Source organism: Denticeps clupeoides, chromosome 10, assembly GCF_900700375.1.
Source record: "Denticeps clupeoides chromosome 10, fDenClu1.1, whole genome shotgun sequence".
Taxonomy (NCBI): domain Eukaryota; kingdom Metazoa; phylum Chordata; class Actinopteri; order Clupeiformes; family Denticipitidae; genus Denticeps; species Denticeps clupeoides.
The window spans coordinates 4,202,325-4,218,549 of NC_041716.1; the positions used below are offsets into that span (position 1 = coordinate 4,202,325).

General features: G+C 46.6%; 1 protein-coding gene across 1 annotated transcript in view; it reads right to left on the bottom strand.

The window, feature by feature from the left end:
* Window positions 1-2,116: 2,116 nt before the first annotated feature.
* Window positions 2,117-16,225, bottom strand: part of plxna3 (plexin A3) — a 100,550-nt gene continuing 86,441 nt past the window's right edge. Inside the window, exons 20-32 of the mRNA XM_028992803.1 lie at window positions 14,768-15,002; window positions 13,078-13,220; window positions 12,513-12,769; window positions 12,348-12,414; window positions 10,621-10,767; window positions 6,549-6,708; window positions 6,128-6,231; window positions 5,475-5,571; window positions 4,968-5,158; window positions 4,048-4,217; window positions 3,510-3,722; window positions 2,493-2,643; window positions 2,117-2,241 (exon numbers count right to left, since the gene is read on the bottom strand). Coding sequence (XP_028848636.1) covers window positions 2,146-2,241; window positions 2,493-2,643; window positions 3,510-3,722; window positions 4,048-4,217; window positions 4,968-5,158; window positions 5,475-5,571; window positions 6,128-6,231; window positions 6,549-6,708; window positions 10,621-10,767; window positions 12,348-12,414; window positions 12,513-12,769; window positions 13,078-13,220; window positions 14,768-15,002 — 2,031 coding nt within the window. The 3' untranslated portion in view covers window positions 2,117-2,145. The remainder of the gene's footprint in view (window positions 2,242-2,492; window positions 2,644-3,509; window positions 3,723-4,047; window positions 4,218-4,967; window positions 5,159-5,474; window positions 5,572-6,127; window positions 6,232-6,548; window positions 6,709-10,620; window positions 10,768-12,347; window positions 12,415-12,512; window positions 12,770-13,077; window positions 13,221-14,767; window positions 15,003-16,225) is intronic.

A 16,225-nucleotide genomic window follows, 5' to 3' on the forward strand; every position in this document is an offset into this window, starting at 1 on the left:
ACCTTTTTGAATATATATCGTAAATTAAAAAAAAAAAATTATTATAGCTGAGTGATTATCTTTAACCAGAGAACAGTGTTTGAAGAGGATATGCACAGTCACCTACACTGTACATGAATGCGTGTACATTCTCATTTCGTGAAAATAAATACACAATAAATTAGACACAATAAATACTTCATTGGAAAAACAAAGGGCAGAACTCAGAACCACAAAGCAATGAAAGGTGAAATATATAAAAAAAAAAGAAAAATATCTCCATTTACTTATTACAATGTTACATCCGGCAGGTACGAAAACAATAGAGAATAGCGGCTGAAGATAAAGCTCTGTGCCTCGGACTCGCGGCTGAGTGGACGCTACTGTCGTGGAGAAGAGCGGTGAACCCTCACCACAGCCAGGGGTCAGTGTGCATAGACCCACAGGGACACAAATTAAAAGGAAAAAAAAAAAATAAAAAAATCGCCTATTGACAGTTTTTATTATCAAATGTGATGAGGGTCGAGGTGACCATTGTGGGGGAAGGGACGATAGAATAATATCGCAGATGCTGATTATGGCTCAGTACAGACTTTCCTTCGAAACACAATTTTAAAACCACGACGCAGAGCAGTGCTCCACAATTGTGCTTGACGTGGCAATTCCTGCCCCCCCACAAAAGTAAGAATAAGACCTATGATTGATAAAGAACCAATGATAGTCAACACGTGTCGAAGGGCCCTGAAGAAGAGAACGGAAACGTCTTCACAAGGGTCTACACAAGACAGCCAGAGTGTCAAAAGCTCTCCACCATCAGTAGAGGGGACACCATCTTCCCATTAACAAGGAATTTGCTAAATGCATACATATGGCTTAGAACGATGCAATATATACTGCAGAGCTAATAAAAAGCTCTTATGTAGAACTCAGGATGTTACCAGATGGGAAAACGGTGACAGTTTTTGGAAACAAGCGTTGACATTTCACTCATGGCTTGCTGTAGAAGTGACTTATTGCTCTTCGTGGATCTAGTACATTAACGACATGGCATCCTTTCCCACAACAGTAGAGGCAGTCCGGCCCCGTCGCAGATGCACAGTGGAGAAACTTCAGAGACTTGGATGCAACTTGGGTGAAACGGTCCTTTGAGAGGGTGTTGAGCATCCACAATTCAGGACAGGGGTTTATGTCCAGCCAGTTTTGTTTTTTTTTTTTTTTTTAAAGGCAAGCTTTGAAAGACCCTGAGCCTTTCCACCCTGAAAAAGCCCAGTTACATTTGGCCCCAAAATTCAAGAACAACAAAAAAAAGAAAATGAAAAAGGCGCTTTGTTAGGTCTATGGCATTTTGAGAGACAGAGAGGTGCCAGCTGGTGTTCCCTCTCCAATCCGGACCCGACGTCCCTTCAGTGCAGTGCTGTCCATCAGACCGCCGCTGACCCCGGGATCTGACCTTCTGTCACTCGCCCGTCACTCTCTACCTGGGTCCCGAGGGCCTCTCTTTCATCCCCGTTCACCGATCCCAGACCGCCATTACTCCTCATCAATAAATACCCCGGTCCAGAAGCCCCGGCCCCCTCCCCAATCTAGGTTACTAAGATCTGTTGTCATCGCGGCCATTATTTCCTTTCTTAAAAAAAAAAAAAAAAAAAAGTCATCCTTTTCCATGGCACTAGCTTGGCAATTCAGCACAGTTTCCAAGGCAACGTCACATATGCCTTTTTCATGGAATGTATCACATAGTATCCACAGTAGTCCCAATTCCGTACAGGTTAGGCAGTTGCTTCAAAGAGTCTCGTTGAAAAGGCCAGTGTGAAAGAAAGAAAGACAGACAGACAGACAGAATGAGAAAGACAGAAGGACAGAATGAAAGTCTCACTGGCAGGCGGGGGTGTAATGGTTCGAGGATTTTTCGTTGTTATTGTTTAGTTTGTTTTGTGGGCACAGGTTCAGGTCCAGATACGAAGGGCGTTGTGCTGTGCTGTGGTTCTTGGTGTTGATTGTCCAGTGTCCGATCCTCCCTTCTCAATGTTAGCACAAGCTGTGGACGTATCCAACACGGGTCAAATGATCAATACACCCCCTCCCACCCCGATCTATGGCGACCCCACCCGTCCCAGAGGACCCCACCTTCCCCTACCGCCCGACCGCAAAGTCCATCTGCTGCTCTCAGCTGCTGCCTGACATCAGGTTAATGGCTTGTTCCAGTTTTTGTCGCAGTTTGTGTTTGCGGCAGTAACCATCCCTGTCCAGCGCCGTCAAGATCTGTCCAGTGGAAGGGAGAAGGGGAGAAGGGGAGAGCGACTCCATTAGCTGATGGCCGGACACGGGCAGGCATTCGTTCAATCATCCAAAGTGAGCTCTTCCCAACGCGCCTGACAGACCCGGCCCAGCCACGTATGAATGCCGTTATCGACAGGATGAACCTGCCCCTGGTGCCAGGTGGTCCTGTCAGGGTTGGGAAGCAGCAGATCATGCGTAATCAAATTGCCGCTCAGTTTTATCGACGGCCTTACCTCCTCTTTGTACTTGTTGATGTAGAAATAGAGTTCGTTGAGGGCGCTGAGCGTGTTGAACTCGTTCCCGTGGAGACGGGACTGCTCCACCAGATAAGCGTCCATGTCTTGGTCACTGATGCTGGGCATCTTGCTTATGTCTCGGTAATACCTATCACACAATTAGCACATTTTACACTGGATTCAACATGCATGTCATTATAAACACCTGAAGTCTGCACCCGAGCCTAAAACAGACATTAATGTTGACCGAAAAACCTCCTGTAGCCAAATGACTACTGTTTTGGTGCAACACTTCCGTACACAAATCAAATTAACATTTCATAAAAAAATTCACAACATGCAAAACATGCAAAACACTTAATCACTGAAAAAAAAAAAAAAAAAAAAAACACAAGCAGTGAATTATATGGAAAGTAAAAGGTACTATAGAACGGAAGTTCCTGTTTGCTCATTTACCGCACAAGCATAAATGGTGGCCTGGCGGTTAAGGAAGCGGCCCCATAATCAGAAGGTTGCCGGTTCGAATCCAGATCCGCCAAGGTGCCACTGAGCAACACACTGCTCACACACTACTCCCCGGGCACCTGTCATGGCTGCCCACTGCTCACCAAGGGTGATGGTTAAAAGCAGAGGACACATTTCGTTGTGTCACCATGTGCTGTGCTGCAGTCTGTGACAATCACTTCAGTGTCAGCAAGCTCAACCTGGCTCGGGTCAAGACTTACAACTCGACAAACACCATTCTTGTTTAATCTATTCATGTAAATCTTGAGGACACCTTTGACTTTAATCTAAAAGATTATGTGCTCAATGCCAGATTGAAAACAGGCATTATTTTCACTGGCATTGAATTTTCATCTGTATTAGAAGCAGCAGTCAACTCTACAACAATTTATCACATTTTCTGTGAAGTTGACTTGGTTGGACAGTAGAGTAGGAACTGGAAAGGACTGGTTATGAACATTGTGAACAAGATTGGACCTCTGCTCCTTGCTGATGGAAAAAACAACCCACCTCTCCACCCAGCTCTTGTAGTTGGGGATGTCTTTAGCATAGAGCAGCTTGTTGGAGGGTGAGTCTTTTCCCAGCCGGTGCTCTGAGGTGGAACAGGAGTCCATGAACGTCTGGGCCACCACGGACAGACAGGCATCAGTGATGCTGTTCTTGTGGATGTCAAAGACAAACTGGGGGTTCTTGATCACGTTCACCCAGAAACGGAGGGGCAGGCTGTGAGAAAGTGGCAACGAGAGAAAAATGTTTTATTACCAATGGAGCAGGGGAAGCCACCACTTTAATCCACTCTCTTAACAGCACTTAAAATGGTCTTTAAGATGCTACTAAGCTTTCCCACAAACTCTTCAATTATTGTGGATTAAGCTCTTCAAGGTCCTTTAATACGGCCCTATTGTGCGTTGCCTCAGAGTGCTTTACGCAGTGACAGTTCATTATGCTGTATTATTAAAGAAACCGGCTCTGCGTCATCCAAATTTGGGGATAAGTAATCACGGAAGCACACACACACACACACACACACACACACACAAACACTCACCAGTTACTCTTCCAGGTATGTCGCACATCTGGGTCACTAATTTGCCTCCGGTCCGCCTGCTCATCCAGGAAATCGAACATGTACTTTATGGCCAATGGGAGCGCGCTGCCCCGGTGCGCAGTGCTGAAGACGGTCTCGAACAGGTCATCCACAAACTTCTGTAACGTACCCTGCAATGACGTCACACACACACACACACACACACCATTATACCAATCTGCATATTTTAGTTTCATATTCAGTGACTATTCAAAAGCTCTTCACCACTAGCAGAATTTTGGGCCACATTTACACAGCATTCAGAATGCAAGTCAGCCCAAGCTCAAATACACGTGTGTTACCTCACCTTGCCTCCAGTGCCTTCACTGAATTCTAGTGACTAAAACTGAGCTGCCATTCAGATGCTAGTTAGATCTTGCCATATTGGTCCATATACAAGAATCTGAACCGCTTGCAATAAGTGTTTCAAATAAGTGTCACGGCCATTTGGCATGGCAAGGCAGGTGAACTGAGATGAGGGCAAGACTTGACGATGAAGAAGGACGCATTCGCAGGCCCGGATCCCGGATTTACATTTACACTTTCAGAGCACCTTACAGTCAGTAGTTACAGGGACAGTCCCCCTGGAAACACTCAGGGTTAAGTGTCAATGTAGGGTAAGTAACAATGGTAGTAACTGGGGTTTGAACCTGTAACTTTGTGGTCATCTGTTTCATACTTCTACTAGGCTACTACCACCATAGAAGATGCTGCAAGGTACTGCTGAGGTGCCCTTCAGCAAGGTGACATTTCGTTGTTTGCCTTTGACATGTGTCACAATGAAAAATTAGTTATCCTGGACCCGCACAGGGTTGAGCATGTTGCCCCGGGACACCATGGCTGCAGCACAGTTTCAAGTGGACGTGAGAAGCCACACAAACCTTAGTGGCCAGTAGACGTGTGAGGTAAATTTCCGACACCATCTTGCTGCCGCGGTCGCCCTCGCGTTGGTCGGCGTGCTCGTGGTTCTTTACCAGGTGCCACAGCTTAGTGCCCGTCTCCTGGTCGGGCGTGATCATGGGCGCCCTGGAGCGCAGGCTGTCTGGACTGCTAGAGGTCCTCAGGAGACTCTCTGCATGTGAAGAGGAACGCACACTTTATTACCATTAACAGCTCTGGCCCATCAATATTAACAATATTATTACTATTTAATTGCTGCCATAATTAATATGCCACCGTCTTTGCAGTAGCAATAAACCTTGATCTCCTATCATGCCATCTATCTCAACATCAATTAATAACAGCTCACCAACGATTACTCTAAACTGGTAATTAACAGCGAGATAAACGAGCAGCAAATCATCGGTTAAGCTCATGAAGCGAATGCAAATGGAGAAAATGAACATCCATTTTCTCGTGGGGGGCGATGTAAAGTCCGTAGGGCTCACCGTAGCGGCTGAGGGAGCGCGTGAAGGTGAAGGAGTTGGCGATGTTGTACGCAGACACCTGCTTCTGAACCAGAGCCACCAGGGAGCCGTCCATCACCTGGTCGCGAGGCGTGAAGAGCAGAAAATAAAACACACGGGGTAGAATTTCATTTCTGACCTCCGTTTAACCTACAGCCGAGCCGTGTGGCCTGGAAATTACAACAAGACGCCTGAATTCTTCTAATAAAACATGGCAGGTGGCACCGACCTCAATATGGTATACAAGGATATGGGTGATAATTAATAATTAGGCAGTGTCAGCTATCATGTTGGATAGATATTCATGTTCATGCAGTACAAACAATTTTGCAAATAGGGCTGTCAAAATGTACACGTTGCAAATTTAAATTTACAAATCATTTCTAAATATTTTAACTCATTAAAACAAATGAATGCAACTGGTGTATCTGCATTTTGTTTCTTTCTGTGTGGGTCTGACTTATGTCAAGGATGAGCCAGAGACAATCTAAACACCCCCCTCCCCCCTCTTTTCTGAAATAGTTTAAAATATTCATTATAGAAAACACAATCGATCAAGCAATCATGATCAATCGTGATTCATTTTGTTACGATATGTTTGATAATATAAACAATGTTGTGTGTGGGCTGCTCACCTGGTAGTGCGCCAGGGTGTTCAGTCTCTTCCAGTCACTCTCTATCTTAGTCGTGACGTCCTCGTCCTGCAGGATGATGCGGGTGAGCCTCCCCTGCCTCCACTCTGCGACACAGTGAGCCGGTCAGGTTCATCTCGGCAAAAACGCTGCTTTGTTGTGCAATAAGCGTATTTACCAGCCATACGGTCCATGATGATAGTTCTCAGTGTATTATGCAAAGTGGTGCTTTAATGCAGAGCTAATGAAAACCTGTCAGTCTGCCTTAGTCGGAGTACAGAGGCTGAGCGCTGAGGCGGCCATTAAGACAAAGACTATTTACTTCGAGATATGAATCAAAGCGCTGGGCCATAAAGTGAGTCATTAGCAGAAAGTAAGCGAGAGCATTAGCTGAGGCGTCCCCACCCCAGTCCCCCACCCTTACCCAGGTCCATGTCTTCAGCCTGTGGTCGCTGGGAATAGGGGATGCCCTTGTAGACGGCGTCCAGGAGCTTGTCCTTGACCTGGGTGATGGTGTCACAGTTAATCACCTTCACTGGAATCTCGGTGCCAGCTTCGCCCTCAGGAGGGATGCACATTAGGGTCTGAGGACACACACACACACACACACACACACACACACACAAACACACAGCAAATCAATAGCTGGTAAACACAGCATCTTCGCGATACATGAGAGCAGAATGCAGTGAATGGAAGGTCGAATCTCACCCAGCGTCTCGCCAGTCTAGACCGAAGCGAGTCGGAGTCTCGAGGCGTTCGTGACAGACTCGGAGACGGATTCCCTTCGCCTTTCACTCGAGCCCGCCCGTCTCGCGCCAATCAATCTCGCCCGCTATTTCAGGCAGCAGCTGATTGATCAGCCCCCCCACGTAAACACTAACTGCGTTTGTCAGGGGTGAAGACTTCATCTCCCTATGCCCATCAGTCAGAACGTGGAACGAGGCGGGATCAATACAAAGATGACAGGGGCCATTGATTGGACAACAAAACGAGGCATTTATTTTGCCTTAAACAAAACAGCGACACCGGAAACCAGGTTTTCCACGGGGTGCGAAACCAAAACACCGTCTTTTTAAAACCAAATCCAAAACGAAACACATGCCAAGAGTTCCCGGTGAATAAGATGCATAGACGATGCGCTAATGAAGCTCGAGTCTCAAGCAGCACTCGAGTGGCACTTGAAGACAGAGGTCTGGGAAGACGATGACGGTAACTCTACAGAAACTTGACCTACTGCCTGCCAAGACGAGCCACGAATACCGTGAAGTGGTCGGTGAGGTTTACACCGTCGGGGCCCTTTGATCGTTTCTGCACGATGCCGGCCAGGCGTATAAATTCACGGGGGCCGTTTTTTTGGTGAGTGTGTGGGGTGCGTTAATCAGGTGATTAAATCAATGCGCATCTGGCACCGGAGAGCGCCACGGCATCTGCACGCTGGCCACTCGCTGATCATTAGCAAAGCCAATTTCCGCCCCACGGCCAGGCCCAGAAAATATTTAACAAGTGAAGGGTTTGTGATTAAAACTCAATTACACAGCAAATTACGGAATTCACCGGCAAGTGCGGATTGCTTAAATTTAGGGTGTCCGGCGCTAGCAAGGCTGCTGATTGGTGGAACTCCCTAGGGGTGCGGATTAGGCTCTTAATCACCACTCTAAACACCCTTTTCTGGGACGAGTAGAGAACACCTCCAGGGTGTGAGTACAATAAAAAGATCTACTCCTCGGGTCTGTCTCATGTAAATAACTATAAATAAATAAATAAATAAATAAATAACAAATGTTTGAAATAAATGTCTGTCAACCAGATATTTAAAAAAAGCACTATATGAATACAATTTCCATAAACCATTGCACGATGTTTAGTGTTAAGAGATTTTTTAGATTTTAATAGGTATTAGTCTAGCTTAATTCATATTGCCCACTGGGACAATGGTGGCCTAGTGGGTAGAGCTGTAATAGTCAGATCCTTTATAGGATCCGGCTCCCACGGAGTCACTCAGTAAACTGATCTTTGTGCATGAGTCACTTGAGTCAGTATTTACGGCCAGAGGAACTGCCGGATCTCTGAGTGATTCCGATTCTGTCACGTTTCCGGCCAGAGGAACCGTCGGATCCACTGACTCAGCGCTAACCTGTCTGTGAGCAATTCAGATTCAGATGGTGCAAAGAACCTGTAAGTTATGAAACATTTATGTTTTTTTATGTTTTAATTATTACAAGATGTATTTATGTGATTTACACATAAAGGATTCAGTTTAATTGAGACCTCAGATTCGTGACTCTTGAGTTATTTCATGGATCCGGTTGATTAATCTGGGTGAGTCATGAATCACACAGCACTACTAGTGGGTAAGGAAGCGGATCCCCCACATTGCTCCCCGGGCGACCTTTCATGGCTGCCCACTGCTCAGTAAGGTGATGGGTTAAATGCATAGGACTGTACTGCAGTGTTTCACAATGACAATCACTGTGCAATCTTTTAATATTTTTATAAATGTACATTGGTGGGTCTGTGTGATAAGCATTTCAAGACAATGTATACTGTGTATTTTGCTGTATTGACAATAAACCTTTCTTGAATCTATTGCTAGAATAATTATAATAAATTATCTGGTTGCAGCAGGTGAAAATATTTGATCAGAATCATTTGTTGATGACGCCTCCATCTACACAACAGGAGTTGCACTGATTGGTTGAGGAGTGACGTCATAATGTCAGAAGGCCTGTGGGACGTTTTAGAGGGTTGTGCCAAACACACACACATGGTCATCTTCACACTCTTCATGCATGCAGGAGCATGAACCTCAGCAACGCTCTCCACAGGGAAACCCCATGCGTGTAGTACCATACAAGAACAGACAGCCGTGGACCCTGGCTTCCCAGCCTGCTGTAAAGCTGGCCTCCAGAAACACCCCCCGAAGGCCAAGTCTTTCCAGGACGCTTCAGACAACATGACATCAGTCCCTTTCTTCACCCTTCCTGACTGAGTGGGGCAGGAGCACACAGAATGGTGCATTCATGTGGCTATACATGGTAGATGATGCTACTCCATGATGGTGAGAGGGGGTAGGGTTAATGGTACTGCAGCTTCCTGCTGTGCCATAGTGCAGGTCCCTCACTGGTTATTAATTTTACATATCACATGAGGTCATTTTTGGGTGCGGCCAAAGCGTCGGGGTCTTGTGGGGTTTGGAAGTCGGCAGACGCTTTTGCGCGGCAGGCGGGTGCCGTTAGCCGGGAAAGTAAATCATGAATTGTTTAAAAGCTGCGTTTCCTGGCACTGGCACTCTGGTGCTCCGGTGGGGCTGAAGTGTGGGGGTGGAGTTTTATGATCAGGCGATAAATCCCCCCGACTTGTCAGAGTCGTTACATGCCCACAGCAGGTCAGTCTATGATGGACTGCTGAGTGGGCTAGTTACAAATTCTGGTGCTAATCAGCAGCCCCTCCCACCTTGGCCCATGCCCCGCCTCCTTCAAATCTGTTGCTAGGCGACAGCCAGTAGGGGAGCCTGTTCCCACTTGTTTTGTAATTTGTGAAAAATGGCCCCATGTATGGCCTAATCTCAAGTTGCTCCATGAAGCTATGAAATTGATTAAAGCTCTATGAACATGAGCACTGGACTGGTTGAGTAATAAATATCCGGTAAAATACAGAAAATGACAGCCAATTTATTAGGCACCCACATTAGAGACACATGTTAAAGGTGAACAACTGCTGCACACAGTTTATCGGGTGCCAACTAATTCTCCAAAAATAGTAGGTTTTTATTGTCCTTTCTAACATATGTATATAGTTTAGTAAAAAAAAAAAAATGAAACACCGTTCCTCTGGGGCCGTGATGCAACACAGGATCAGAACAAAACACATAAACAAAGGACCACTGTAGGTATGAGACCACGGCTCAAAACTAGGGTTGAATTAGTGCCACATGGGATCAGATGATACAAAGCATTCACATTTATCTACATTCCAATTGCAGTTAAAACCCTCAGTTAAAAAAAACCTTGAGACCTGAAGATGGAAAAACATAAGAATTCAATTGAGGATTTTTCTATTTTTGTAAAAGGGATAAGGTGGAGAAGGTTTGAAGGCCTGTAATTCAGTTTAATTATTGTGTTGCAGCAGCGCTGTCATTTTTGTACATTTTTGTGTGTTAAATATTGACTTGTACCAGCACTTTGGTCAACTACTGTCATTTTAAAAGTCATTTATAAACCAAAAGTGGCTCTGGGGCGTGTTGGTATGAGTTTATTAATCACAGCAGCCGAGATGAGTGTCAGAAATGGACCATTGCTGAAGAGCTAGAAAACGCATGGTAACCGCTGGGACACCGTCTAGAGCCCTTCATGTCCTGATGAACCAAAGAGTACGTGTTCCTAACGAAGCGACCAGTGACTGCGCCATATTATCCACTGAGTTCATGAGGACTGTCACATCTTGTGTCTGTGTGAGTGTGTGTGTGTGTGTGAGAGAGACAGAGAAGGACCCACCAGCTGTTTGTAGTCGATCTGCTGCCGGATGAGCTTGTCCTCGCTCAGGGAGTACCGCGCCTCTCCAGTGATGGCGTCTATGGGACCCTTCTCCATCTGCTGCTTTATGGCACAATACAGCATGAACAGCGGCTCCCCAGCACACTCCTGAGAGATGGGAGGAAAAGAAGGGGGCAAGAAAAACAGGAGATTTTTTTTTCCTCCATCCCTCATTCATGGCATCAATGAACAATGAAGCACGCCACGTATCTCACGTAAAATATTTCGACATAACGCGGCCACCTCAACCATAATAGCACGCGCTGCTGTAGGGTTCAGAGCATGAAAACACTGCTGAAAGACAAAGAGGGAGGGGAGGAGGGGGAACGAGCGGCAGGGGGAGGGCAAGACGGGAGGGGGTGGCGAGCGCAGGGACGGGCGGGCAAATCGCGTTCCTTTTCAAAATGGCATCGGCGAGGACCGGAGCAGTCACCAATTACCCACTTACGAAGCTTTTGGTGCCCAAACAGTGATACTGGGGGGGAACACTATCATTTAGCTCTTAGGCACAATCAACTTGACATTATTAATTACAGCGAGACACACAGAATCCTACAGAGGGGGAAGTGGGGTGGAGTAGAAGGAGAGTACAGCACAAAAGATGCATCCTTCACCACGAGCTACACTTTGACAGACAGCTCAGAAGCGTAAGCCTTGTGCAGACAATGACAACGTATGCACGGTATTCAGAAGAAATAATATAATCGAATCTTTGCTATTATCATTCCTGCATTCCGTTTTTGTTCCTGTGCGGAGTCTGATCTGTGATGTGCAACACAGATACCACCCCTACCTGGATGGACAGTGACGGGGATACGGCCAAAATACGGCTGCATTTAGAAGTGCCTTTCATCGGGCTGCGCAGAGGGTGGAAATCAGGCGAGACCAGATGAAAATATTTAAATGCACACGGTGTGACTGTTTTGGGTACTAAAGACAACTACTTACTTGCAAAAAATTGCAATTAATTGTTAAAATCTATTGACAAAATTATATAACGTGCCCAGACAAGCCCTTATCCAGCAGGGTTATCCAGGAGCGGGGAGCATTTTCATGGGTGATCGCGTCCGGAAACACTTCAACATCTGCACATGAGGCAACTTAAAACATGTCTGGCTGCCGTCCCGAGTCACATTCCAAGGGTCTGCAATGCACGATAGGCCTGATTTGAATGGCCGTCTCCACCCTCGACCCAGCGCGGCACTGAGGCTTACGGGCAGGTGCTTTTTTTTAACTAAAGCACCTGCTAGGATGTGGATTTTTTTGGACAGCATGCTATGAGTAACCCTGAAGGTTAATTTCAGGGACTGGATTAAAATCCGTGACGTTCCTGAGCAGCTATCAGCGTCTGGCGTAGGCTGAGAACGAATGGTTTGCAGCCTAGGGGCAATGAATCAACAGCCCTGAAAAATTGAAATAATAAAAAAAATAAATTCCTGCCTTTCTAAATGCCATAAAATTACACATTGTGTTAGTTAGCTATTTCATCGCAATAAATTCCTGAGTCGTTGCTGCCGATATTTCATAAACGCTATTAATGAAATTAAGTCCCCTTTCATAAGCAGATGACAGATTACAAATACCAGCCTCCGGTTTTTAAAAGATGACAAACTAATTTAAACAGTAATTCATAATCTCTCTGCTATTTAAGTTAATTTGCAGAAAAGGTTAAATTAATTTCCACAAACCTTGAGGAAGCGATGGAGGAGGAACGTGAACCAGTTGGTGAGCATCTTCTCCGCCACAGACTCTGTCCTGTTCAAACGAAAAGGAGACGCACCGTTAGTTATATCATCAAACCATGGCGCCTGGAGGAAATCAGGACAGAATCTGAGACCAGAGGGTCTCCTTACCTCCTGAGCAGCAGCTTGGGGTGGTTGCGGTTCTCCAGGTTCTTCTCGATCAGGTCGGCCAGCAGCTGCTTCAGCACCACGGTGGCGTACTCCATGCGGCCCTGCAGCGCCGCCATCAGGAGGGAGGCCACGTTGCCGCGGTCGCGCATGGAGAAGGACCTCTGGGCTTCGAGCGTGTGGATGAAGGTCAGCAGGAACATCTTGTTGTGCAGCAGCTGGCTGAAGAGACGCAAAGCCTTCTCCACGTTGGCTGGAGACTACGGACGCAAACAGGGGTGTAAACATCTCCATTCCGGCTGACAATTTTCCAAAACGTTTCTATTTTTTTTGGGGCCCAGAGTGTCTCCAGATAACTAGTCCGCTGAGGCCTTGTGGGGCTCCAGATTTCCTTCTGCCTCGGGTTTTAATTAAAATGTGGAGTATACAGAAGAAAGGCCGCTCAGAAGCTCACCACACACCCAGAAGCGGCAGAGCTCCTGAGGAGCCCCATATTACGGCACCCTGCTCATTACGCGTGTGACATGCAACACCAGACAACACTTCGCATGGGTCTATGCCCTCTTACATCCAGTTCCTTCAGAACGGGGTGGTCCTCGATGCCCGGGAACATGACCCTCATGGTGTAGGTGCGGTACTCTAGGAATGGGATCTTCACCCCGTCCATGTCATTGGTCAGCTCCTGGATGTCCGTCTGCAGCTCGGCGAACGCTTTCAAGAGATAAATATTCATCAGACACTCACAGCGACACCAGTTAAAGATACGGAAAAAAAACCCATTAATACGCATTTTACTGATGGCTAAGGTAAAAATAAAAGCAGAGAATGGCTCTATGGAGCAGCTGTGTGGCAATTATGGCAACATCTATCTTTGTTAGCATCCCGGCAATTTTTAAACAGCTTCCTGCAGACGGCGCACGCGGCGGCGTATTCATGGCGGGCGAGGGAGCGCGCCGTCAAAAGCGCATGAACACAACACCTGAAGCGAAGATGACCCAATTCAGACGTTAACAAAGGCCTTCTTCAACTGCCGCCTCCGCAGTCCTGAGGCACGGCTCGGCGACAAAAAGCGCTTAACGTGCCGCTGAATGGCGCACACGGGAGATGGCGCGGCGGATAGGGGACAGAGAGCAGAATGGATGTCACCGAGGTGAAAGGGAAGAATGGGCCGGAAAAAAGGAGCAGCGCTGCCGGTGCAGGTGGCGGTGGTTTCAGCACGACTGCTGCATTTAGTCGCATTTAACAGACGCTAATGAACACTTGCCGGGTAAATAATAGCGCTGGAATTGATGTAATGGATACAAGGCTCGCATTGATTTTGTTTGTGCAGCAGGGCAATTAGACCCCTAAATTAGCTGATATAAGATAAGCTCATCTGATGGCGGGTGTATTTATATATCAGCAAGACATCTTAAGGACAACACAAGTAACATTTGCCATTTGTGTTAAGCCAACAAGTGTGACTGGTTAAACATTCACAAGCATCATGGAGAAAGGAGCACAAGGCATACATTTACATTTACATTTACAGCATTTATCAGACGCCCTTATCCAGAGCGACTTACAATCAGTATTTACAGGGACAGTCCCCCTGGAGCAACTCAGGGTTAAGTGTCTTGCTCAGGGACACAGTGGTAGTAAGTGGGATTCGAACCCGGGTCTTCTGGTTCATAGGCGAGTGTTTTACCCACTAGGCTACTACCACAAGGCATGTAGAAATAGCTCAGGCAACAAACAACAGGTGCATATATATGTATATATACACACACACACACACAGATTTAATATTTCCAAACTGGAGTGCTATGCATTAAGCATTAAGCATGTTTGCTAGTTGCTGGGGCAGTGGTGGCCTAGCGGTTAAGGAAGTGGCCCCGTAATCATAAGGTTGCCAGTTGGGATCCGCCAAGGTGCCACTGAGCAAAGCACCGTCCCCACACACTGCTCCCCGGGCTCTTGTCATGGCGGCCCACTGTTCACTCAGGGTGATGGGATAAATGCAGAGGACAAATTTCACTGTGTGCACCGTGTGCTGTGCTGCTGTGTATCACATGTTACAATCACTTTAGTTTTTTTTTTTGTAGTATGAATGTTTGGTAGTTATCTGAAGCACAATAGTGAGATGTGACAATTCGCTATGGGCTCCTCCCATATAAAAACGTCTTTACAAATCATGCACTGGGAAACCCTGGAAAGAAGTCCATCAAAAACAATGGGACCATCCCCGGGTACTTGGTGAATGGACTGGTGCGTATTACCTTCCTTACACTCCAGTGCCACCCTGGACTCCAGGTTGTCCATCTGGAGCTGCAGGCGCTTGAGCGTGCGGTCGGCATCGCGGGTCTTGCGTTTGTATGCGATCAGCACGGCGATGATGGCGATGAGTAGCACCCCTCCGCCGGCCCCGATGCCAATGATCGCCGGGAGAGTCAGGGTGCTGTCTGAGTAGATGTGGAGTGTGCCAGGGGAGTATTCCAGACCTCCAACCAGTATCTATGCGCACACAAACACACACACTTACTTAATACATCCATATATATATATATATATATATATAGTACTATTTCACTGCTTGTGAATCATTAACCTAAAACAAAGTTCATCTTTGTTAAGTGAACTGTTGATTGTCAAACACAGCATGTTTTGAAGTCAAAGATGGAGTAAAGTGTCCTGAACAGTTTGTGGTGCAACATGGCATTGGTGGATGGAGCGAGACATGATGACCCACTGCCAAACTGGTCATTCTGGAGGATGTTGCAGGCAGCTGAACGTTCTCCATGGCGTCTGCAGACTGTCACGTCTGTCACATGTGCTCAGGGTAAACCTGCTTTCATCTGTGAAGAGCACAGGGCGCCAGTGGCGTATTTGCCAATCTTGGTGGCCTCTGGCAAATGTGCTGCACGGTGTTGGGCTGTAAGCGCAACGCCAACCTGTGGTTCATGTGGTCTCCTGATGTACTGGACTGTCTCCTGGTAGCGCCGCCATGCTCTGGACACTACGCTGACAGAGACAGCAAACCTCCTTGCCACAGCTCTCATTGATGTTCCATCCTGGATGAGCTGCACTACCTGAGCCACTTGTGAGTGTTGTAGACTCCGTCTCATGCTACCACCAGAGTGAAAGCTCCACCAGCATTCAGAAGTGACCAAAACATCAGCCAGAGAGCACTGGAAGTGAGAAGTGGTCTGTGGGCACCACCTGCAGGACCGCGCCTTTATTGTTAATTGCCTATAATTTCCACCTGTTGTCTATTCCATTTGCACAACAGCATGTGAAAACTGATTGTCAATCAGTATTGCTTTTTAAGTGGACAGTTTGATTTCACAGTTATGTTGTGTTGTTTTTTTGAGCAGTGTATTATATATATTCTAAATACATCACTATGTACAATAGTGATTAGATTACTGATTAAAGCTACGGAAATGCATTCGGTATTCTTTTCGAACAAGGTGTTGTCATTAGACCCTATCTGTGTTCTGCCGTTATATATGCAGGCAAGGGAAAAAAATCGAATTGGTCAACCTAATCACATCCAGTTTTCCGGCCTCGGCTGGAGAATCATTAGCGATAATATTTTCTCCGTCTCTAACCTTTATTAAGCCTATTAACAATCACCTGAGCCTAATTAAGGCCAGGCTGGAGGAAAAACATGAGCGCTGGCCATACTCCAGGGTATCCAGGAACGTTGCCACGCTTGGAGTTCGGAACCACACAAG